The sequence below is a fragment of the Candoia aspera genome, chromosome 7 (assembly GCF_035149785.1).
Source record: "Candoia aspera isolate rCanAsp1 chromosome 7, rCanAsp1.hap2, whole genome shotgun sequence".
Lineage (NCBI taxonomy): Eukaryota > Metazoa > Chordata > Lepidosauria > Squamata > Boidae > Candoia > Candoia aspera.
Window position 1 is genome coordinate 81341436 of NC_086159.1, and position 24569 is coordinate 81366004.

The window sequence follows — 24569 nt, forward strand, 5'->3', positions numbered from 1 at the left end:
CATATTACTGTTGATGTTTTCTGAAGAGAAAAGTCCAGTTCTCCTCAGAAGGCTAAACAGCCTTCAAAGTATACGAGAGGTTAACTCTTTAAAGTCGTCCTGACAATGTAATTGTCTGTCCGAAGCAGCTTTTTGGATTTCAATGAAGCCATGTTTGTCATCAGTAGCCACTTCCCTTGAAATTCAAGTAGCATCTTCAGAGAAGGGATTTTTGTCCAGAGGAAAATGACAGTGTGTCAGTTTCTTCCTCCTCACTTTAATGGTTTTACCGCTGTTTGGGATTCACCTCATCTGTTATTTGGATAACAAAAATCCTAATTGTATTAAGGCAATTAAGATCATATTTAGGTGGGCCCTGGGCCAAGCTGATGATAGGTAGAAGCTGGCCTTAGAATCAGACACATGATTTGTGATTGAAACTCATTGGCCACCTTGGGAGAATTGGTCATTCTCAACTGAATTTGAGAATGTGATGTGAATTGATGTGAGACTGAGAATGGGTGCTAAGCATGGGGGAAAGTGTAGAATTACAAGTGAACATGGATGTTGCAGGGCATGGAGAAACCAAGCTGGTGGGTAACTGGGAATTTGAATTCAGTGGAAGAAGGCTGCTTATCTCTTTAAAATCTTTACAGGAAAAATAAAACACCGATTATAGATAGGAGAAAAATCAGTGTTCACCCTGAGTCCTTTTTGATTTAGCAGCCTTATAAATCTAATAGATGATGATGATGATGATGATCTATTTAGGGATAAAGTTTTAGATAGGTGATGTGGTCTTTAGAAATCAATAGGATAATGATAGGGTGCTTTGAACATGTGGGCCTTGGGCAAAGGACCCCTGGGAGGGTTTAATGCAAGTCACATCAGAACCTTTGCCATCCCAGCAGACATCAGGGGAAGGGAGCCTCCATCCACAAATTTTCAGCAGATTTGCAGGATGTGGTGGTTTCTGATAATAGACCTTTTGCCACAAACCACAGTTCCTTCTCTTACAAGCCAAAGTGCCTATAGCGCTGGCACTGAGATCTGCAGTGGAGAATACACGAGCCCACTTCCTCTCAATTTACCAGAAAAACCAGATGGAAATTTGCACCTTGCTTTGAGAGGGACCTATAGCCAACTTATAAAAAGTAACTCCAGCTGTCTTCCTCCCTCTAAGTAGGTGGGGTTATTTGGGGGTTCAGGCTTGTTCACCTGGTAGGCAAGACCGCTTGTGCTGATTTATCAGCTGACTAGCATCGCACTCTTCCATAGAAGTTTCTCTTTGGATCTGTGCTGTCATTTTTTAAAATATGGGTATGCATGTTCCTCAAAATTCTGAATTCCTCAATAATCTAAATACCAGAAATAAGACCAGAATTCAGTGTCTTTCAGGTAGACATGGGAAGTTGTCTGGAGATGTCACAGGTTCATGATATGTCCTGCTGTCCTTTTCCTTTTCTCAGAATCACCTCCCACCCAGGCACATTCTCACAAACAGTTTCTGCATGCTAGGGTTGCGCCTGCTGGCCAGCAGCATGGCGGTGCTCAGAAGCGTTCCAGTTTGGAACATTGTGGTAGCCCTTCTTCTTTGGATGGAAGCAAGGGTTTGGGGGGACCCTGAAGGCCCCATTGAGGTGGGACATAGAGGGTGGATCTTAGATGGTCAGCAAGCGGGGGGGGGGGGGAATTTTGGAATGATTTGCTCTTTTAGGTGTGTTAAGCTTTTTAAAGGCTTAATTCTCCTTATTTCTTTGGTGTCCTGCCAGAGATTGTGCTACCAAAGGTGAGGGATGATTACTGCTGCCTTGTATCATATGCAAAGGAAGCAAAACTTGCTACTTATGCATGACAGAGCAATTTTGTGGGGGGGGGGCATGCACGTGCATTAGATAAATATACAGACATGGATACACAGAGATCTGGGTGCCATGCAAACTCTCCTGATGGTGCCCAGTGCTTGAAAAGATTGCCCTCCTCTGCTTTATTTATGGCTTTTTCCTAAAAGCTCCGTGGGCTATCAGTTGGCTGCTGTGGATATTTTAACTATCCAGCAGGGGTGAGCAGAGGGCGGTATCATCATCCCCAGAACACGCTCAGCTCTGCCTATTTGCTCCGTCTTGATTTAACATTGTTGTTGACCAGTCCAGTCCCTCCTTAAAAGGGTTTCCACCTCTATAAATGAAACCAACATCTCCATCCCATATTACTTGTGGGACAGAAGATTTTTGAAGCCAAGAGCTAGTCCCTGGCATTAGACCGCCAATGATTTCATGCACAGGTGAATCTGGAACTGTGGGTCCAGTGCTTAATCAGTTACCTGCTTCTTGATAGAAAAAAATGTGATAATTGAAAGTAAGGCAAGAGACTGTAGATAGGAGCTCTGTATTGCTTTGCTCCAGACTGTTCCTAAGCTCTCAGCCACTCAGCTATACCTCTTCTCACTGTATTGCAGCAACACAGATCGGGAAGTAGCCAATGGCTTCCCTTTTCCAATTAAAGCGGATATTACCAGTAGAGCAGAATACTTGCTGAATCTTCCAATGTGAAATGTGCCCAATATTTGCAGTACTCACTTTCCATTGTTGCTGAACTGGCTGCCAAAAATTGACTGATTTCTGATGTATGCCTTCTGGAATGAAAACTCAGAATCAGTAATTACTTTGTCACAGCAAGAGCTTTTATGCTGAGCGTCAGCATGCCTGGACATACCCAAACATTTAAAACCAATATATTGCTATTCTTTATTTTTCTGGAGGAGGAGGAGGAGGAGGGTGACTTTAACTGGTGAATCGTGATGTAATTGTACTCAGTTGCAAATTAGATTTTAGTTGCTCGTGAACAAAGATCATTTTGTACACCGGAACTCAGTTGTTTACACAACAGAGAAGAATAATTAACATCTTATGATTATTGCAAAATCTATTATGTAAAATGGGTGGTATATTTCAATTATTATAGTTAATAATCTAATTAAAAGCAAGTTCTGAAAGAAGTGGTAGTGAAATTGTTATTTGAGTTACTCAAGAAAGGCAACTTGGGAAAGACTACATCCGTACCTTGGGGGCAAAATGTGCTGTGATGTTGTGAAGTGAATATTAATCTCAAAGGCTACAAGAAAGGTATTGAAATATATTGAAATATATTTCCTCTGGAGACACTCAGCCAAATACTGTAAATCTATAATGTATGCTAACTAATAGGAAAAGGAAGAGACTTCTTATCCTTTACCAATTAAAGCTGCATGGAAAGGCCTCCAGGTAAAATATTTTTAATATCCAGATATGGTTCTTCAGTTCTGACCTCACATTGGAGGAATTAATCCGGTCATCCCAAGTAGCCAAATGTGCAGCAGCGCCTGGATTGTCACTAAGGAGATGCTCAAGATTTGAAGGCTGAAGAAAGCTCTCTATTGTCCCAGTCTCTATAGGATAATGGCTCAGTTCATATATCATGCCAAGCCTTAATATGGTTTTTTTTTAAATCCCTTTGAGATATATTGGCACACCTATTATGGCTTGTGACATAAACCACCCAATAATATTAGTTTAGCATTATGTGTGAACATAGCAGTTGCCCAACATAATGAAAAGAGCAATTAGAGTCTTCTGTCAGATGGTTTACTCAGATCATTTACATTTTCTTTGCAATTCATATTCTGGTTTAGGCTAGAGAAAACTTTCTCTTTGTATTAATATGCATAAAACTACTTGACTCTTACATGATAAAGATGACTATGCTTTTTGCTTAAATACTAACTTTTAAACTGAAATTAGATGTCGCTATTATTTTTGTTTGTTTTTTCTTGCATCGTATCTTATGATATCGTTGTTAGTTGCTCTAATTCTCAAGGGCATGCTGAAACTTCAGATTAGTTGGCAAATCTAAACTGTGCTTAGAAGGTATGTGTAAGGAAAGCCCAGTGAGACCTTTTTTCTTTTTTCAGTTGTAAGAACTACAGGGTTGCAGTCATTATTTACTTGTTTCATTGTATTCTATTTATTAAATAAACTTATACGGCTGCCCATCTACCAAAAGGATCTTTGGACAACGAACAATAATAGAATTATCAAAACAACATTAAAGCAGAAGAAGACAAGGTTGAGGCCTCAATAAAACTAATATCCACAGATCAAACACGGTGCCAGCCCCATTAACACCCTGGTCCCAGTGGCTGGGGAAAAAGCCAGGTCTTCATGGCTTTCCTGAAGGCCAGCTGGGTTGGGGCCATCCATACATCTGGGGGGGAGCTGTTCTGTAAGGCAGGGGCTGTAGCAGAGAAGGCACTCTTCGGTGGCTCCAACAGGCCCCATTGTTTCACTGAGGAGACCCAGAGCATACCCAGCCTGCTAGATCCACTGGGAGAGGCAGAAACCATTGGGGACAGCTGGTCTTGCAAGTAACTGGCCCATGCCTTTTTGGGCTTTCAAGGTGACAACCAGCACCTTGACTTGTACCCAGGACTCTACTGGGAGTCAGTGCAGCAGTGGTTTTATGTGGGCGCACCGAGAGGCACCCACTACTGCCCACACCACTGCATTCCGGACCATTCTGAAGCTTTGGGATACTCTTCAAGGCCAGGCCCATGTAGAGTGCATTGCAGTAGTCCAGTTGGGAGGTGACCAAGGTCTCAACCAACTTCCGCAAAAAGGGAGGGTTGGAGACCAGATGAAAGCTGTCCATACTGCCAGGTCCCATTATGACTTCTTGAGAAGGGGGCAGACCACCTTCTCCTTTAAGACACATGGAACTGTCCCCTCCCGCAAAGAAGCAATTGCCACCACTTAGATCCAGCACCTGGGAAGCCTTGGCCGATCAGGAGGGACACGGATCTAATACACAAGCGGCAGAACTCAACAACCCAGGGACCCTGTCTGCTTCCTCAGGAGTAACTGGATTGAACGCAGCCCAGATAACTGGGCAAGGCCAAGCCACACTTACGTCCACAGGACCAGGATAGTCTGAGCAAGTTCGAGGGGCCTTCTCTGACAGATGTTCTCTGCAAAGGTCCTCTTGTCCCCACTTGAGTCACATGAAACAGGGTTGCTGGGCAGCTATCGATGGATGCAAAAAGGGTGGAGAAATAAGTAGGTTAGTCCTTAATGCAGGCTCCCACTTGTGCTCTATTGGGCTCTTTGTTTTCCTCCAGCAGTGCCCTAAGCATCTTTTACGCCACTTCATCTCCTGCAGTCCCTCCGACAACCAGGTTGCCCTCTGGAATCCAGACGCACAGAGTCCATGAGGCATATGATTCAAGGCCACCATTGCTTGCTTATTCCAAGCAGCAACTAAGGCCTCGGTCAGGTTGTGCACCACAGCCTCAGGAACTGTCCTAAATTCCCTCTGGACCCTGCCCAATCCATTAGGTGCCTAGAGCAGACTGACTGAAGAGATCCCTCCTCCTTGCAGTGCAGCCAGAGAAATCTCCAGTGCTAACAAGGAGTGATCTGTCCATGAGAAGGGACTGATGACATTACCCCTAGCTCCAAATCATGTCACCACTGTCCTGAGGCAAAAAACAGATCTGATGTGTGACAACCCCCCGACCCCCGCCACTGTGAGTCAGGCCTTCAGTAACCTGGACCAGGGCCATTCTGGACATGGACACCCTGGCGGCCTCTGGCTCTGGACCCAGGGAAGGCAGGACCATAAGCCTGGGGAACTCCACCACCAAACCAGCCACAGAGTCAACCAGGCAGGGATGCTGCAGAGTAGCAAGGAGGCAGGTACAGAAGTAGCAATCCCATCTGATCCTACAGCCCTACTTCACAAAGCGTTTATGTCCATTTACCTGTGGAGCAGGGCCCTTGGAAGCCACCAGAGTCTCCTGGATGACAACAGTGACACATCCATCCCTGCCCTGAAGTCTCAGCTGATGCCATACCCAAAACCTGGGTGGGCACATTTCTGAGAGGGGAACTGCCACCTCTGTGCCCAACCAGGTAATGCAAGCCAGTTGGCCCTCTCATCCACTGTTGCAGACCGACGTGGCATTCATCATCAGCAGTCAAAACCAGGCCTCCGAAGCTCCAATGACTAGGTCTCAGGGTTGAGCATAGGCAACTAGAATATGCCACTAGTGCCAAGACCTGGCCACCTTCCCCCCAAATACTGCATTAATTAATTTTAGCCAATGCAATGAACATTGTAGGCTGCAACCTCCATTTTAACCATTGGCTGAAGTCATATTTCAGGCTATGCCTGAACCAAGCAGATGGCATTATGGTATAGCTCAAGGCATGAGTCTTGTCTATGTGACTGAATACCTAAACCACCATTACAGTTTAGAGAATCAGTGTATGTGTTTGGTTTATGTTTAACAAACTTTTCCTAATTTCCTGCTGCTTTTTTCGAGCATGATTCTACCCTTCATCTAGAGAAGTTCTGCTGAGAAGGCTGCTCCCTTGGGAGGTTGATGGTGTTGGGTCAAGACGTCGGTCCTTCTTGGTAGTAGCCCCCCATTCTGGAGTACTCCTTCCCCAGAAGTACAGCTTCTTTTCTTTAGGAAGGCCCTGAAGATTGCTTTATTCCTACAGGCCCACAATATGGCTGTTGGGCACCACTGCTTATTTTATGATTGAATCCATGATTATGTTATAATATGTTTTTCTTCTGTGGTTTTGGTTGCTGTGCATTGCTCAGGGTCTTTGTGAATTTTCAGCATATAAATACTGTAAATCGATAACAATGGTATTAAATATGCCTTTTTTTTAACCTAGGTGTATGAGTTAAATGGCATCCCACTGATCCTGGATAACTGCAGCATTGATGACAATAATCCTTGTATCCTTTTTATTAGCATCTTAATCTTACAGTAAATACGTATTCCTTGGGTGGGGTTCAGGTTTGTATATCGATTCTTTGGGGATAATACAGAATTGTTCTGGTGCTTTGAAAAAGGTTGCAAAGCCCTATTCTTGAGAAAGATCAACAGAGAAGCTTATTTTGATCTACTCTTGATTCTTTCCCTAGTTTTCATAGTTGACACTAACTCCAAGACTCGACTCCATTTGCTCTCAGCACAAAAGCTGCTTTGTAATTTGGTGGGATGCACTATTTGTTTCAGAATTTTCCCCCCCATCTTTATTTTTTTTCAGCAAGAGGAAGCAACAATACACTTTTAATAGAAGGTAATTACTTTTCATTTTGCTTTTTATTCTGGCTTATAATTTTGTATTATAATTAATAGTAAAATAAATTAATGGAAAATTAGAAGATTTTGGACAATTCTGTACAAGTATCTTCAAGAAAAATTAAAAACAAAATTTTCCTTCCTTCCTTCCTTCCTTCCTTCCTTCCTTCCTTCCTTCCTTCCTTCCTTCCTTCCTTCCTTCCTTCTTTCTTTCTTTCTTTCTTTCTTTCTTTCTTTCTTTCTTTCTTTCTTTCTTTTTTCCTCCCTCCCTCTTTCCTTCCCTGTAATCTGGTTGAGTTTTAAATCTCTTATGCTAAGATGGCCTTACCTCTTTTGATGGGTAACAATCAAAGGGAGAAACTATATCTTTTTGGACAGTTTTTAAAGAAATGGGATTGGTTGTAGCTCATTATATCTTGTTCTCTAACTTTCTGAATATCCCAGATTCATTGTTGTCACATTAAATTAGGATTAGTAATGATACCTAACCAAACTTGGTCATTGTAATTAGTCCTGAATCTTTTGCGTCAAGCAACATCTGATCAGTCAGCTGAACCAAACAAATTAATAGGTTAGCAGGCAGTTAATCTATTTTGCATACCTTATTACATTTGATCTGTCTGTCTGTCTGTCTATCTTTTAATGTAAGAATCTGGTATTCTTTGATAAAAAAGGAAAGATTATTTTTGTTCAAAGTAAGAAGGCTTGAATTGAAAGCTCCACAAGAACGTGAGTTTTTTTTTTTTATAAAAAAGCTGTTTATGATGTTGTTGTTTATTCGTTTAGTCGCTTCCGACTCTTCGTGACTTCATGGACCAGCCCACGCCAGAGCTTCCTGTCGGTCGTCAACACCCCCTGCTCCCCCAGGGACGAGTCCGTCACCTCTAGAATATCATCCATCCACCTTGCCCTTGGTCGGCCCCTCTTCCTTTTGCCTTCCACTCTCCCTAGCATCAGCATCTTCTCCAGGCTGTCCTGTCTTCTCATTATGTGGCCAAAGTATTTCAGTTTTGACTTTAATATCATTCCCTCAAGTGAGTAGTCTGGCTTTATTTCCTGGAGGATGGACTGGTTGGATCTTCTTGCAGTCCAAGGCACTCTCAGAATTTTCCTCCAACACCACAGTTCAAAAGCATCGATCTTCCTTCGCTCAGCCTTCCTTATGGTCCAGCTCTCGCAGCCATATGTTACTACAGGGAACACCATTGCTTTAACTATGCGGGCCTTTGTTGTCAGTGTGATGTCTCTGCTCTTAACTATTTTATCGAGATTTGTCATTGCTCTTCTTCCAAGGATTAAGCGTCTTCTGATTTCCTGACTGCAGTCAGCATCTGCAGTAATCTTTGCACCTAGGAATACAAAGTCTTTCACTGCTTCTACATTTTCTCCCTCTATTTGCCAGTTATCAATCAAGCTGGTTGCCATAATCTTGGTTTTTTTGAGGTTTAGCTGCAAACCAGCTTTTGCACTTTCTTCTTTCACCTTCATCATAAGGCTCCTCAGTTCCTCTTCATTTTCAGCCATCAAAGTGGTATCATCTGCATATCTGAGATTGTTAATGTTTCTTCCAGAGATTTTAACTCCAGCCTTGGATTCCTCAAGGCCAGCTTGTCGCATGATGTGTTCTGCATACAAGTTGAATAGGTAGGGTGAGAGTATACAGCCCTGCCGTACTCCTTTCCCAATCTTAAACCAGTCTGTTGTTCCGTGGTCTGTTCTTACTGTTGCTACTTGGTCGTTATACAGATTCTTCAGGAGGCATACAAGATGACTTGGTATCCCCATACCACTAAGAACTTGCCACAATTTGTTATGGTCCACACAGTCAAAGGCTTTAGAATAGTCAATAAAACAGAAATAGATGTTTTTCTGAAACTCCCTGGCTTTTTCCATTGTTGTTTATTCGTTTAGTCGCTTCCGACTCTTCGTGACTTCATGGACCAGCCCACGCCAGAGCTTCCTGTCGGTCGTCAACACCCCCAGCTCCCCCAGGGACGAGTCCGTCACCTCTAGAATATCATCCATCCATCTTGCCCTTGGTCGGCCCCTCTTCCTTTTGCCTTCCACTCTCCCTAGCATCAGCATCTTCTCCAGGCTGTCTTGTCTTCTCATTATGTGGCCAAAGTATTTCAGTTTTGCCTTTAATATCATTCCCTCAAGTGAGCAGTCTGGCTTTATTTCCTGGAGGATGGACTGGTTGGATCTTCTTGCAGTCCAAGGCACTCTCAGAATTTTCCTCCAACACCACAGTTCAAAAGCATCGATCTTCCTTCGCTCAGCCTTCCTTATGGTCCAGCTCTCGCAGCCGTATGTTACTACAGGGAACACCATTGTTTTAACTATGCGGGCCTTTGTTGTCAGTGTGATGTCTCTGCTCTTAACTATTTTATCGAGATTTGTCATTGCTCTTCTCCCAAGGATTAAGCGTCTTCTGATTTCCTGACTGCAGTCAGCATCTGCAGTAATCTTTGCACCTAGGAATACAAAGTCTTTCACTGCTTCTACATTTTCTCCCTCTATTTGCCAGTTATCAATCAAGCTGGTTGCCATAATCTTGGTTTTTTTGAGGTTTAGCTGCAAACCAGCTTTTGCACTTTCTTCTTTCACCTTCATCATAAGGCTCCTCAGTTCCTCTTCACTTTCAGCCATCAAAGTGGTATCATCTGCATATCTGAGATTGTTAATGTTTCTTCCAGAGATTTTAACTCCAGCCTTGGATTCCTCAAGCCCAGCTTGTCGCATGATGTGTTCTGCATACAAGTTGAATAGGTAGGGTGAGAGTATACAGCCCTGCCGTACTCCTTTCCCAATCTTAAACCAGTCCGTTGTTCCGTGGTCTGTTCTTACTGTTGCTACTTGGTCGTTATACAGATTCTTCAGGAGGCATACAAGATGACTTGGTATCCCCATACCACTAAGAACTTGCCACAATTTGTTATGGTCCACACAGTCAAAGGCTTTAGAATAGTCAATAAAACAGAAATAGATGTTTTTCTGAAACTCCCTGGCTTTTTCCATTATCCAGCGGATATTGGCAATTTGGTCTCTAGTTCCTCTGCCTTTTCTAAACCCAGCTTGTACATCTGGCAATTCTCGCTCCATGAACTGCTGAAGTCTACCTTGCAGGATCTTGAGCATTACCTTACTGGCATGTGAAATGAGTGCCACTGTTCGATAGTTTGAACATTCTTTAGTGTTCCCCTTTTTTGGTATGGGGATATAAGTTGATTTTTTCCAGTCTGATGGCCATTCTTGTGTTTTCCAAATTTGCTGGCATATAGCATGCATTACCTTGACAGCATCATCTTGCAAGATTTTGAACAGTTCAGCTGGGATGCCGTCGTCTCCTGTTGCCTTGTTATTAGCAATGCTTCTTAAGGCCCACTCAACTTCACTCTTCAGGATGTCTGGCTCTAGCTCACCGACCACACCGTCAAAGCTATCCCCGATATTGTTATCCTTCCTATACAGGTTTTCTGTATATTCCTGCCACCTTTTCTTGATCTCTTCTTCTTCTGTTAGGTCCTTGCCATCTTTGTTTTTGATCATACCCATTTTTGCCTGGAATTTACCTCCAATGTTTCTAATTTTCTGGAAGAGGTCTCTTGTCCTTCCTATTCTATTGTCTTCTTCCACTTCTGCGCATTGCTTGTTTAAAAATAATTCCTTATCTCTTCTGGCTAACCTCTGGAATTTTGCATTTAATTGGGCATATCTCCCCCTATCACTGTTGCCTTTTGCTTTCCTTCTTTCTTGGGCTACTTCTAGTGTCTCAGCAGACAGCCATTTTGCCTTCTTGGTTTTCTCTTTCTTTGGGATGTATTTTGTTGCCGCCTCCTGAACAATGCTGCCAACTTCTGTCCAGAGTTCTTCCGGGACCCTATCTACTAAGTCCAGTCCCTTAAATCTATTCTTCACCTCCACTGCATATTCCTTAGGAATATTAGTGAGCTCATATCTAGTTGATCTGTGGGTCTTCCCTAATCTCTTTAGTCTGATCCTAAATTGTGCAAGAAGAAGTTCGTGATCTGAACTACAGTCAGCTCCAGGCCTTGTTTTTACCGACTGTACAGATGTCCGCCACCTTTGGCTGCAAAGGATGTAATCAATCTGATTTCGGTGTTGTCCATCTGGTGAAGTCCATGTATAAAGCCGTCTCTTAGGTTGTTGGAAGAGAGTGTTTGTTATGCAGAGTGAATTGCCTTGGCAAAATTCTATCAGCCTGTGTCCTGCTTCGTTTTGTTCTCCCAGGCCATACTTACCTGTAATTCGAGGTGTCATTTGACTGCCCACCTTAGCATTCCAGTCTCCTGTGATGAAAATAACATCTCTTTTAGGCGTGTTGTCCAGTAGGTGCTGCAGATCCTCATAGAACTGCTCTACTTCAGCTTCTTCAGCATTTGTGGTTGGGGCGTATATTTGGATCACTGTGATGTTAGATGGCTTGCCCTGAATTCGAATTGAGATCATTCTGTCATTTTTTGGGTTGTATCCAAGCACTGCTTTAGCCACTTTACTATTAATTATGAAGGCTACTCCATTTCTTCTGTGGTCCTCTTGTCCGCAGTAGTAGATCTGGTGGTCATTTGATGTGAAGTGGCCCATTCCAGTCCATTTCAGTTCACTGACGCCCAGAATGTCTATCTTTAATCTTGACATCTCACCAATAACCACATCCAATTTGCCCTGGCTCATAGATCTTACATTCCAGGTTCCGATGGTGTGTTGATCCTTAGAACATTGGATTCGCCGTTCACCACCAGCACCGTCGGCCGCTAGCCGTCCTTTCGGCTTTGAGCTAGCTGCGTCATCACGTCTGGGGCTAGTTGAGCTCATCCTCTGTTCCTCCCCAGTAGCATTTTGACCATCTTCCGACCTGGTGGTCTCATATTCCGATGGTATACCGACATATCTCTGGTTGTACTGATCCATTTAGTTTTCACGGCAAGAATACTGAGGTGGGTTGCCATTACCTTCCCCAGGGATCGCATTTAGTCTGACCTCTCTGTCATGACCTTCCCGTCTTGGGTGGCCCTTCACGGTTTAGCTCATGGCATCATTGAGGTGCTCAAGCTCCAGCACCACGACAAGGTAACGATCCTTTGCTGAAGTGTTTATGATAGAGTATGCAAAATTAATTCCCTGTGTTGTTGCTCATATAGAATGTTGTTTAAAGAGTGTGAGAGCTACATTATTTAATAGGGCTAATTTTGTCTGCCTTGAAAATTTGGAGGAAGAATTCCAGGTACAACATCCATTTAAAACACATATTTTTAGGCTTCTATGTAAGCCTGAAAGAAAACACTGCAGTTTGAATAAGTTGTATTAAAAATATGGTTTCTTTAATCAGATAACTCACGAAAACAGCTGCACCTTTTTTCCCCCAGGAAGCCTGGAAGCCTTAAAAAAATATGATTGCTTTATTTATATGCTTTATTCAGATTAAGCTTAAATTTAGAATGAAAACTAATAACAGGATTGAAGTGGCCATACTGAGCTCAAGATGGTCAGTCTCCAAAAGCTCGCTGGGAAAGATAAATCCTGGCAGCTGATACGCATGGGGTCCTTTGGATCTTAGGTGATCTAATCCCTGAAAGCCGTGGAGAGTCTGTGCTTCTGGATCCTGATTCCTCACCTCTTGGGCTGAAGGAACCTTAGAATGCCCTCAAACAGCTAGAGTACTTGGAGAGTGGGGGGGCTCCTTTATAAATACCATGAAGGTGCAGAAGGACTTACGTCTAAGCTTCATGTCTTCTTAGGATTTCTTAAGATTTCTTATGAAATTGGAGCCAACATGTAACAGATGTCTCCAATTTTATCATAATGGTGGTTTGGAAGCATTTGTGTTAGAAAAAAATAGTGAAATACCAATACAAAATAATCCATTTTAATTTTACTGGATTCAGCTTTTATCCAGAAAATGGAAAAATGAGGTATGTAAATGGTAAGGTAAGCTGTACTGGATCAGGAGTAAGATCCACGTAGCCCCATGCGTGGGTGTCTGTTAGAAGCCACTTTGATGCCATGAGGTCATTTGTGTGGTGACCTCCTGGTGCACATGACATCACTCCTTCTTTGGACACCGGCGGTCCATATTCTGCCCCCCTGCTGACCAACAGATTCCCAGGAAGGAAGACCCAGATGCAAAGCATCTTCTGCTGATCTTTCCAACCAGGTAGCCCTGAGACATCTACCACCCCCAAACATGATCTGAGGGTTCAGAGCTTATTCTTTCCACAACTGTTTTATATTCTCTTGGCGGTAAAATTGGGGGGGAATTGCATCTTAGATATGAAGGAAGGGAGCAATAGCTAGCAGGCAGTGCAGAGCTGTGGCAGCCATGAATAACCTCAATGAGTTTGTCTAATCCTCTTTCAAAGCTCTCTCAGTTGGTGGTCATCCCTCCATTGTTTGGTGATGTGTTAATTATGGACTTTTCTCTCTGCTCAGCGATTCATTCGGCTTCTCTTGAGTCAGAGAAAGGGACAGACATTTGCCTCCCTGATCTGCCAGATCTGCCGGCAGGGTTCTTAACATCCGCTCCAGGGCAAAAGGGTGAGGGAGGCAGGGTTAACCTTGATTTGTCTGTATGAGACACGTTTGGTCATTTTTCTTGCGTAAAGCTTTCCATCTCCTGGATCATCTCTGAATCCTTTTTTAAAACTTAACACAATTAATTTTTAAAAATGTACTGTATATTGGACAATTCCCAGTCCTTCCCACAGCAGCCTAACTTAGGGACATTTTACATTGTTTTGTACGAAGATCAAGATTTCCTGCTCTGTTTCTAAAAAGCTTTGGATCACTATCATCTGGATCTATGGATATGGTTGTTTTCCATTCAATTTGTCATCACTGATTTCAGCCAGTGATCATAATATAAGAAAATAAAAGGGGAAGTTTCTAATGGTGGGTTTAAAACACTTGAAAACCATCACAGAAACACAATCTAGAGTATAGCATTATCCAGGAATAGACCATTTTATTATTGCTGAATTGTAGACATTTGTAGGAATTTGCCACCGCTCCCTGTAGCACCAGAAAAGAGTGTTGTGATCTTAGGGTACTGGTCTAAGATGAGGAGGATATCCCCATCTCTGGTTCTGACAGGTCTCCCTCTGAAGATGCTCATACTGGGGCATCTGTTCAGGAGATCTGGGCAGAGATGGAGCAGAAGAAGCAATGCCACAGTATGTGCACGGCCACTTAATTTCTTGAGCTCCACAAAGATAGATCAGTTCGGCTTTTATCTCCGCGTTCTTTCCCTCCAAGGAAGCTCTTTTTGACCCTTGCATAAGTAAAATCCCACAAGTATCTTGTGAGAGGGAAGACCATCTCATTAGTCCCCAGCCTATAAAAATCTTGGGGATGTGTCTAGATCTTTTTGAAAATCTGTATCAAATACTTGCTGTATAATTTCTGCTTTTGGCCTGTCAAATCTCAATGCTGGCAAAAATTGACCTGAAGGATGTTTGGACTTCCCTCTCCCAAGATGGAATTCTTCTTTTGGTTAGTGCAGGCATCTCATTCTGAAGACGGGAGCAATACAAAACAACCATTCAGTTCCCTGCAGTTGACTTACCCTTGCTTGTTCAGTTTCCTTGGCACCCAACCATTCAGAAGGAATGTTGATACTATTGACAACTAGCTTCTGTGCTTACGTATGGATGGGGGGTGCTCATGGCCCTTTGTGTACGTGAGTGAATTCTTGACATGATTTCTGCACATGCATTTGGGAACATTTTTCCGTATCTGTGGCTGTATCTTTGCAGCTCTGCTTGCCAGGGAGGTGGGTTGGTGGTCCTTTCACCATTCCTCTTGTACTGCACCTGAAAACCCCATTTTCACCTCCTCTGATGTGTTGTGCCAACCAGCCTCTGCCTGGCTGTTTGCAAATTAGTCTTCTGTCCTTCCTGCCCCAATCTTTCTTTTTTTCCTCTCTCTCTGCATAATCAGAGTGTCTACAGGATATGGTAAAAAAAGTCAAGATAGCAGCTGTGAGTGCAACTGAAGCTCCACCTGATTTTTATGTTTGTCACACACACAATGCACATTTGAAAAAAAAAGGCAGAGCTTTGGTTGCACAGTCATTTCTGCCAGCTCAGCTGTTTTGACTGTACCCTGATAGACCTGCTTAGGAAGTTTGCAGATGCATCCCACTCTAATGTATATAGATGTGGGAAAGATTTTCTGATCCTCTGTTGTATAGGGGAGTGCTGTACTTCTCTCCTCTCTCGTGTCCCTGTGAGTGGGGTATGTGTGTGTGTGTGCAGGAGATTTCCTTCTTTCTCTCTGTGTTCTCCTCATTCCATTCCCTATTTGTTCCAGGTTTCCTCCTTCCCCCTATATATTTAGGGCTGTGCATATCCTTCAGAGAAATTTCCTCCTTGTTCCCAGTGAATTTCAGGACCCCTGCAAGAGGGTGGGTGGCATTCCTTCCCTCCCATAGAGTAGATTCCCTGTAGTGGGGACTGGGAAGGCTTCCTCTGTAGATCTGGGCCAACTGAGCCATAGGAGGATTCTTCAGGACAGATACAAGTGGGCTTCCCCTCTGAATGCATGAGGATTGTTGGGGATGTTACCCTTTTGTGGGGAAGTCCCTTTGGAAGCCTTACTTCTGAGTAAACTTGCCTAGGAAGAATTAGTGTATGGGTGAGTGTGCCGATAATAAATCAGAGGGTCCCATGTTCATGGTTAGAGGAGAAGGAAACGATGACAATGGGTTTTGGCTGGCTCCTGTTTGATCTTGGGAAACCAGGATTAACACTAGGAGATGGCTTTCAAATATTTCTGTTGGGGAAGGGGGATGAGAGTACAAATGCCCTCAAGTTGAGCTCAACCCTAGTGGAGCAGCCATGTAGTTTTCTTGACAATTGTGGACTCCAGTTGTGTTCTTCTGGAGGTTCCTCAACTTCTCATGTATCCTGTGGTCTCCCATCCCAACCTCAGCCTGGTTGGAGGTAGAGAGGGCAAACTTTGCAGAAATGTCACTAGTCTTTGGGCAGCTGCCAAGTCAAGAGGGGACAGTGAACCCCTGATTTCCATGACTTCCCCACCTTGCACCCTCTGATTACCCACTACAGCGGCATGTTTAGTCTCTCTCTAGACATTGCTGGCCTCCTTGCACTCCCTCGCTTTGCACCTGCAAGAAAGAGCAAGCAGGCCCTGCAGGTCTGGTGAGGTGGAGGGCTAAGAGGTGTGGGGGCTGCTGGGAGGGGCTGGAGGTTGGGTCTGCATATTGCAGTACCTCCTGGAAGTTCCCTATTGGTGCAACTCATCTTATGGGGTCCATGCTTTTTTTTTTTCCTGATCTATCTTATCTTCCTTTCTTGCATATTGGATCAGGGCCCAGGAAGCCTTGGGGATGGAGAAGCTGGGTCCTCCTCCATCATTACTGTGGGATGGGAAGCCTAGTGAGGGAGCTTGAATTTCTCTTCCCTTCCTGGCGACAGGACATTTTCCACTGGGTTCCATTATTTCACCCAGCACCATGTTGGCCATGCAAGGATTATATTGGCTTTGCCATCGGGCCTGGGGATCCCCTGGAAGCGTGGAGCCCCTTAAATGGCTGGCATAAGCTTGACAGCTTTTTAACTGTTAAATGGATAATTTAATATTGATGGTTTAGTTTTGTTTTAATTGTGTACGCTGCTCGGCACATGCAAGGGAGTTGGGCAGCTAGATAAGTTCAGTCAGTCAGTCAATAAGAATTTGTCTCAAAGTGCAGAAGGAAGTACTTAGTTGCACTAGAAGGTAAACTTCCCTCTTCTCAAGTTTTTTAATCTAGTAAGACCTTTATCTTACCCTAAACAGCTATTTTTCAGAATTGGTAACTTAAAATGATGCATATGCACTGGAAAGGTGGGATAGACATTTTTACATAAATAAAGTTAATTTTTGTCCGTTTTATTTGCCTTGTAACGAGACCTCTCCTTGCAATCAGATAATTTCCTTCCCCAATTCCTCCTGAAAATGAAAATCTGTTCCCCATTAGCTGGGAAAAACAGGATCCACTTACTGTAGAGTAGTCACCCTCTGTCTCTGGAACTACTTCGGAATAAGCGGCTTCAGGATTTCAGCCAGGGTGATGTTCCATAACTGCCTTCGGTTCTTGCACACATGGTTTTGTGCTGGTTGGTAGCAGACAATTCTGATGATGGACGGTTTAATGTCTGGTTGATGAAAGGAAGCGGCTTTTGATTCAAAAGACTTGTAGCAAAAGCTTCTGTGTTGTGTTAACATCAGTTGGCAAACAGTCCTGTAACCGAAATATTGGGAATACTTGAAGAGGAGAAAATGGGGTTGTCTCTCCGGGTGATCAGGCTGCTGGCTCCTGAGAAGGAACCAAAAATTGGCAGCATTTGTGCAAGGAAAACCTGTGGTTTCTCTTCTGCATCGGTTGTTGCAGATCTGCACATCGACAGCTTTTGCTTGGATAAAATGCTGAAAATATAAATAAAAGCTAATTTTTACCGATCTCTGTTTGAAGAACGTTTTCTATCATTATATTCCATCTGACAATCATCTTGGAGGTAAAGGCAAAATAGTTTTAACCTCATGGCAGTGATTAGTATAATTGTGGTTTATGAAACCTCAGGTTAAATCTAAGAGAAATCAAGTTGCTGTGGCATACGACAATGGCAGATTGTTCTGTGATATGCCAGGAAAGACTTTCCTGGAGAAACCGACCAGCATTTCATGCACTTCTAAAGTGCAGCTGGAGACAGGCTGCGTGTGGGGAAATCAATCTGTGCCACTGAAAAAGTAAAACGGGTATCTTACGTTTCAAAGGTGTGAACGCCTCTCTTGGTCTTTCTGTTTAGTACAATGGCATAATTTCAAAGCAGCAATCAGGCATGAACTGTAGGTGCTCTTGTGTGGAAACCAGACACACCATCCTAACAAAAGATGGTATGTTACACATTTCTGGGGTCAAAATATTCAGAGTGGATTACGGACAAAAAGGCAAATAAAAGCAAAATTAAAATGTCATTTACAAGACATAAAGTGACTTGTCTGTACCAAAGTAAGCCGAACAAACGGGAATTGTTGTAATACTTACGTTTAGATCCTAAGCCTGCCTTGCAGAGTTTATCAGTCACAAAACTCTCATGTGGAACCCAGGGAGGGGCTCACGAAGCCCCCTGTTTTGCTGCCTATCTGGTCCTGAAAAGACAGACGAGTTGGTAAAGTGGAGAACAGCCAGATGGGTGTATTCAGGTGAAAGCTAGAATGGGTTAAACTTTGAGGCTCTGTGTCTCAACTGAAAGAATATTTCAGTTGCCGAGTCATTTGTCTTTTTACCAGTTAATTAATAAATGAATTAAATTTTAAAATACAATGTTAGTTTAATCATAAAGTATAGGATTTCAGGGCAGCTCTTAATTGGTGAAATGGTCATGCCATTTGACATAATGAATAGGTGCTGACATTTCCAGCGAATATTCAGCCTGTGTTCATTGTCTCACACGGCATCACCCGGAAGCCATTTCACCAACCGTTTTCCTTTATTTGTTCATGGCCACAATGTTACTATGACAGCATTTTCAGAGTACAGTGACTGCATTTTTGAACAGTTAGAGCTTGCAATTTAATAATTAAAAGGCTACCGAGGCCATATTAGTATGATTATCTCATTATAGTTTTCCCTGTGGCATCTGAATTTGGGAAAGATTGTGGATGGGGAATGGTGCTGAAGGGCAGTGATGGGTTGGATAAGGGTTAAGCAGCTGAAGATGAATAGGGGTATGATTGTGGCTGAATGGGTTTGGGGGGCAGGGGATTAATAGCGTGATCCATTCTGGAAAGAGCTGCATCCCGCACGGGCAACCGTTGCCTCAGAAGATCATTGTCTGTGGCCAACCTAGGTTGATGGGTTTTGTTCCCAAGGCAGGAGAAAGACTGGTAATCTGAAATCTGGATTACTATAATATCCTGTCTATGTACAGTAGTTGCCATAAGACTGGTTCAGAAGCCCACCCCAGTGGAGAATACAGGAGCTAAGATGCCAACTGTGGTGTCTTGCCACCTAGATTTATGTTTTACATCTATGGTGGAAGATCTGCAGTGGGCTGCCAGGGTTTGTCCCTAAGCTAGGATGTATCAGCATGTCTCCTTCCATATATAATACAGATATAAGCCCCCAGGCTCTGTAGCCATCCTGATGAACCTAGCCATGTTATGGCTTATAGACGCCTGCCTGGTGTACCTTCTCTGTCACCAATGTAGACGTGCCATAGGTGCTCTTTGGAAAGCTACTTTTTTGTGTTGACTTTCCCGTATGGATTTTTAAAATAGTTTTTATTGTTGTTGTTGTTGTAAACAGCTTCGGTAATAAATAAATGAGAAGTGTTTGTTCCCTTTCACTGCAGTCTCACTGATCATAGTGTTAACAGCATAGTAACCATAATGGGGCTTCTGAGAAATGTGGGGACCTCCAAAATATTGTACAAAAAGTACAAAACCTAATTCCTCCCAGGACATGCACAATATCCTGTAACTGGGATGCAGTTGTTCCTTATCCCTGGAAAAGAAGGAAGAAAACACAGGAAGAGAACTTATTTGAGACTCTAACAGCTTATTGACCTTGGAAGAAGTCATGTCTAGCTAGCTGGAAAATGAAGACAGCACTTCTTTTTGGTGGAAGAAACAAGAATTACGGCATTTGATTGGTGGTCCTTCATGTGGAATCAAATTAGCTTCAGAGTCTAAGCAAACGCCCCTTTGCAGCTGGCAAAAAACAGGCTTTCTTGGTGGTGGCCCCCAGTATTGCCAGCCTCCACTCTGTAACTTCAGGCAAGACAGGTGTGACTCTTAACCCAAGGCTGGGGAGTCACCCAGTATTGGAATGGGCTTTTTCAATTAAGCATTTTATGTTCTTTTATTTTTAATCTTCTTTTATGGCTTATTTTGCACAGTTAGTAGCATGAGGTCTTCAGATAAAGTGTGTTGTATTCCAGTTCTTTATTTCTACTTCTTTCCATTAAGCCACCCTGGATGAATAGTATATGGATGTCACTGAAGCTGCATCATACAAAGTTAATTATATTAACATTCTAAAAATGATTTTTAAAAACCCACGAAAACTATTTAAGAGGCCAAATTCAAAAGATTCATCTTGATGTCCGTTCTGAAAGTAGAAAAATAATAAAATAATAAAATAAAAGTTCATCTTGGGGGTGGCTATTATAAATCTCTCCCCAACAAACAAGATCTGCGCTGCTGGATTTTATATTTTATATTTATTTTATTTTATAGAGTTATTTATATTGTAATTTATGTGTTTTAATTCTAATTGTAAACTGCCCAGAGTCCCTTTTTCGGGGGAGATGGAAATTTGAAATATAAATAAATAAATAAATAAATAAAATGCATAGGTAAGAGGGATGTGTATCAGAAGGCAGATACCTCTGTTGTTCTGCCAAGTAGTAACTGAAAGAGTAGTAAAGGTAAAGGTTTCCCTTGACATTAAGTCCAGTCGTGTCTGACTCTAGGGGGCAGTGCTCATCTCCGTTTCAAAGCCGAAGAGCCGGCGTTTGTCTGTAGACACTTCCTCCGTGGTCATGTGGCTGGCATGACTACACGGAACGCTGTTACCTGCCCGCCGAAGCGGTGCCTATTAATCTACTCACACTTGCATGTTTTTGAACTGCTAGGTTGGCAGGAGCTGGAACTAGCAACGGGAGCTCACCCCGTCACGCGGATTCGAACCGCCGACCTTCCGATCGGCAAGCTCAGCGGTTTAACCTGCAGCGCCACCGCGTCCCTAACTGAAAGAGTATCCAGAGGATAATAATGCTAATAGTAATAATAATAATAATGAGGCATATTTAAGAATGCAAAAAAATCCAAAGAGCAATTGTAGTCTGCATACTTCCTTCACAACTCTACAGATATTTCCCCCAAAGAACCTGAATTACAGACGATGCCGTTGTGTTCTTTTGCCTTCCATTCAATCATCTTGGACCTTTAGTTTTCTTATGGCAATATTGAAAGGCACGTGATTAATTGCATGCTTCTCAGCAATGCATAAAACTCACTGAATTTCATAACAATCATCTGAAGCCATTTTATCCCAACCTGTCTGTCTCTGCAGGCAACTGTTGGCATGTGACAAGGACAATTCTGATGCCTTCCCACAGATCTTGAAAAGTGCGTTTGGAATCGGGGTTTGGGCAAGTATCATAGTGCAGAAAGAGGAGCACACTTGGAGTTGTGTACATCTGGGAAGTGCGAACACAAGGTGGCATGTAGGATTTTGCTGGGTCTGGAGATAGCCATGTTGTGTTAATTGGTATTTGAATGCCATTTTACGTTGTTACATTTTTAAGCTTTGCATTTCAAATTGTTAAGCGATAATAGTTGAAGGGTGTTTTCTTCATTGAAAAATGCAGCAATGTGCAGAATTTTTGGTAGCGGAACTTATCTGGGCACAGTCCTCTAGAACATTAAAGAGGGGCTGGTTGAAATAAAAATAGCTTTTAAAACTGAATATCATAGGCATGGAATGTTTGGCTTTACATCGTCCAAGAGTGTGATTTTTCTTCCCTATTTTTAAACGCAAAGGATTTTTAGTTACATATAAATTATAGGTTTCGATTAGAAATGTCACTTGAAAATATGGGCAGCTGCTGTGGCAAGAATGTATATGCACCATTTTTTTGGTTTTAAGCTAGCATTCTAGGTTTGACTTGTCTTTTAAAAGCTGCTCATTTACAAATTTGACAGAACTTCAAAGAGGCCTCCTGATATCTAAAGCTGCTTTCATCTAAGAGGTGTAAAATAATTAATTGTTCTGAGTTACCACTATGAACCTTTCCTTCCAATTATTCTTTTTACCCTGAATTATTCTTAACATCACTATTTCCAAGTTGAAGTTTCCTTTCTTGAGTATGTCAGAAATAAGTGGCTTCTCAAACTCCGAAGTGACAAATTGTTAAAGATTCCAAAAAACCCTGCAATGAACCAAAGACATAAACCCCGATTATATTTATAGACAATGTGCCCTTGTTGAATGTTCCATGCAGTTTTTGTGTGAGCAGTCAGGTTGGGGGGAAGAAGCAAATCTGCAGGCAGTGTTATCTTGTGGCTGTTTCTCCAGGTCTGGCCTATTTTTTTTGTGCCCCGGGCTGGGAGAAATCTCGCCTTGCTACCTTTCCAGTGTTCAGGGGTCACTTGTCTTCCTCCCTCTGCCTTTTTTCTCTTATATTATGGAGACCTGTGGCACAAAAAAGAAGCTCCGCAAATGTACTGCTTTTCAGAAGAGCCTGCAAAGAACCCCACTGGGCCAGACCACTGACTTCCGAGCCGTGGGTCTTGTTCCGCCAGGGCCTACAAAGAGGACAGAAGGACCATAGCGAGTGGCACGCAGAAGCAGGCTGCCTCTGAGCCTGGAAGACGTTGGTTGACTTCCTCTCCTTGCGTCTGTAATCTCCTTTAGAGTTGCCATCATTCCTGGGGCTATCGGCATGTCTGATGGTACCAAATCCCCAAAGGTAGCTTTGAGCAGAAGAAGAAGCAGAAGCAGAAGCAGAAGCGCTGCGTTTATTAGTTCTAAATCTCCTTGGTTGAGCCTTGGCTCTAATATATGAGAAAGGGAGACAAATGTCTTTTTTCCTTACACTTCTCTGTAACTTCCCTCTCTTGTGTCCTGTTTTCTGAGCTAAATAGATTTTGCAGACAGGCTCTTCTAATAATTTAGGACCCGTTTTCTCTTTTGTCCAGGATTGGACATGCTGTTCCAAGTGTGGTCAGTTATACCTTCTGTAAAAACATGAAAGTATTTGCCATCTATTTTTCATCTCTGTTGCAATAATCCCTATAACAATCCCTGGATTTTGCCTTTCCCGTAACTGCTTTGCCTCACTTAATAATTTCTGCTCGCTCAATTGTGAGTTGGCCAAATATGCTGCAAATTATTCTAGATTATGGCAAGAGAAATGTTTCTTGCAATTCTAAGGAACTTCAAAAAATATCAGAAGGGTTTTTCTGAATGAGGTAAATTGGCATAATATTTCACTCTGTGGTGTTATTAAGGTTGGAGCTTAAACTGGGGACGTGAAATTAAGCTGGTTTTGTAAGAGCCTTTTTTTAAAGAAAGGAATGGAATGGTCAGCTTATCATACCATTAACCAGGTTCATCGTAATGCTGCATTGTGTTCCTGTTTTTTCAGAAATCCAAAGCAAATGGGCCAAATTGGAGCTACAGTGATTGCTATGTTTTATTTCCTTTTGTTGAGTTTGGCAACAAATGGGCTCCTGTTTGTTGTAACTATGGAAACTTTAGAAGCGCCCTTTCTAAAGCTGCATAAACAATAAAGGGCTTAAAGTGTTGGTTGGATTATAGACTTCAGAATATGTTCAATCTTCTATCTATCTTTTGAGAAAGAACAAGAGGGTAATGTGAATATTAACTGAGGGCTTTGTTTAATCTCCTGTGACACTTGTGTCTTATGTGCCATCCAGAGGTCTCCGACTCACGCAGTGGATTAAAGGAGAATCATGCATATTCATGACATTGAATTGGAAAGTTGCACAAGAAAAAAAGAAAGCTATAAACTTGCTACAGCAGCCCAGTCCTTTTTTTTTTAAAGAAACTTGGCAAATTTCCTTGGAGTAGAGAAAAGAGAATAACATGAACAAACAAACTGTATGATGGCTTATTCCCTATGTATTTTACTGTTAACATCTATATTATTTCATAATATTACTTACAGTGCCCTTGAGCTAGGATATCGGGCCTTACAAATATTCAGAGGGTTTTTCTTCTTAATTACAGGATTAGTTTATTCTGTATGATGGCAAAAAGGTCATTTCACAGTTTCTTGCTAAACGATGGTGCTTTTGGTGATTGTTATGAGGAAGGACCAAGTCATGTACATCTAAAGCTGATTGTAATCCCACTCTAAGTGTTATTGAAATAATATGCTGCTGCTTATTATGGTTGTCATACTCATTTTAATTTTTTCTTCCTGGAATGTGGGATATAAATCTTACAACAGGAGCCTATAATAAATGTTAGTGAGGGATTTGTCTCTTGTTTCCTGTTTAATAATCATTAAAGTTGTGTAAGTAGAAATTCAGTGTGCAATAAATTACCTGTTTGTTGCATATCCTAGTATCATGGCTGATGGCTGTCATTTTTAGACTAAAGGTGACAGTGCTAATACTGTAACTGACTTAAAAAAAAATCCTAATAGAATTTCATTCTGAAAGCTGTACTCAAGCCAGTGAAATAGCGCAGTGTATGGTCGTGAGACTAGGACTGAAATATATGGGGTTCTTTTCCCCATCTTGGTTTCCATTGATGACCAATTCTTAGAAATCTGTCCCATCATCAAATCTTTATTACAGTCATAAACCAGCATGAGAAAATCTGTCTAAAAGCTCTTCCTCTTTGCTCTCTCTCAAAGGACTTGCTAAATAATCTACAGAGCTATTCTGAAGTTATTTTAGA

At 42.4% G+C, this 24569-nt stretch overlaps 1 protein-coding gene across 1 annotated transcript in view; it reads left to right on the plus strand.

Annotated features, from left to right (window-relative positions):
* Positions 1-24569, plus strand: part of ATXN10 (ataxin 10) — a 75906-nt gene that overhangs the window by 46463 nt on the left and 4874 nt on the right. The window contains exon 10 of the mRNA XM_063308297.1: positions 6702-6765. Coding sequence (XP_063164367.1) covers positions 6702-6765 — 64 coding nt within the window. The remainder of the gene's footprint in view (positions 1-6701; positions 6766-24569) is intronic.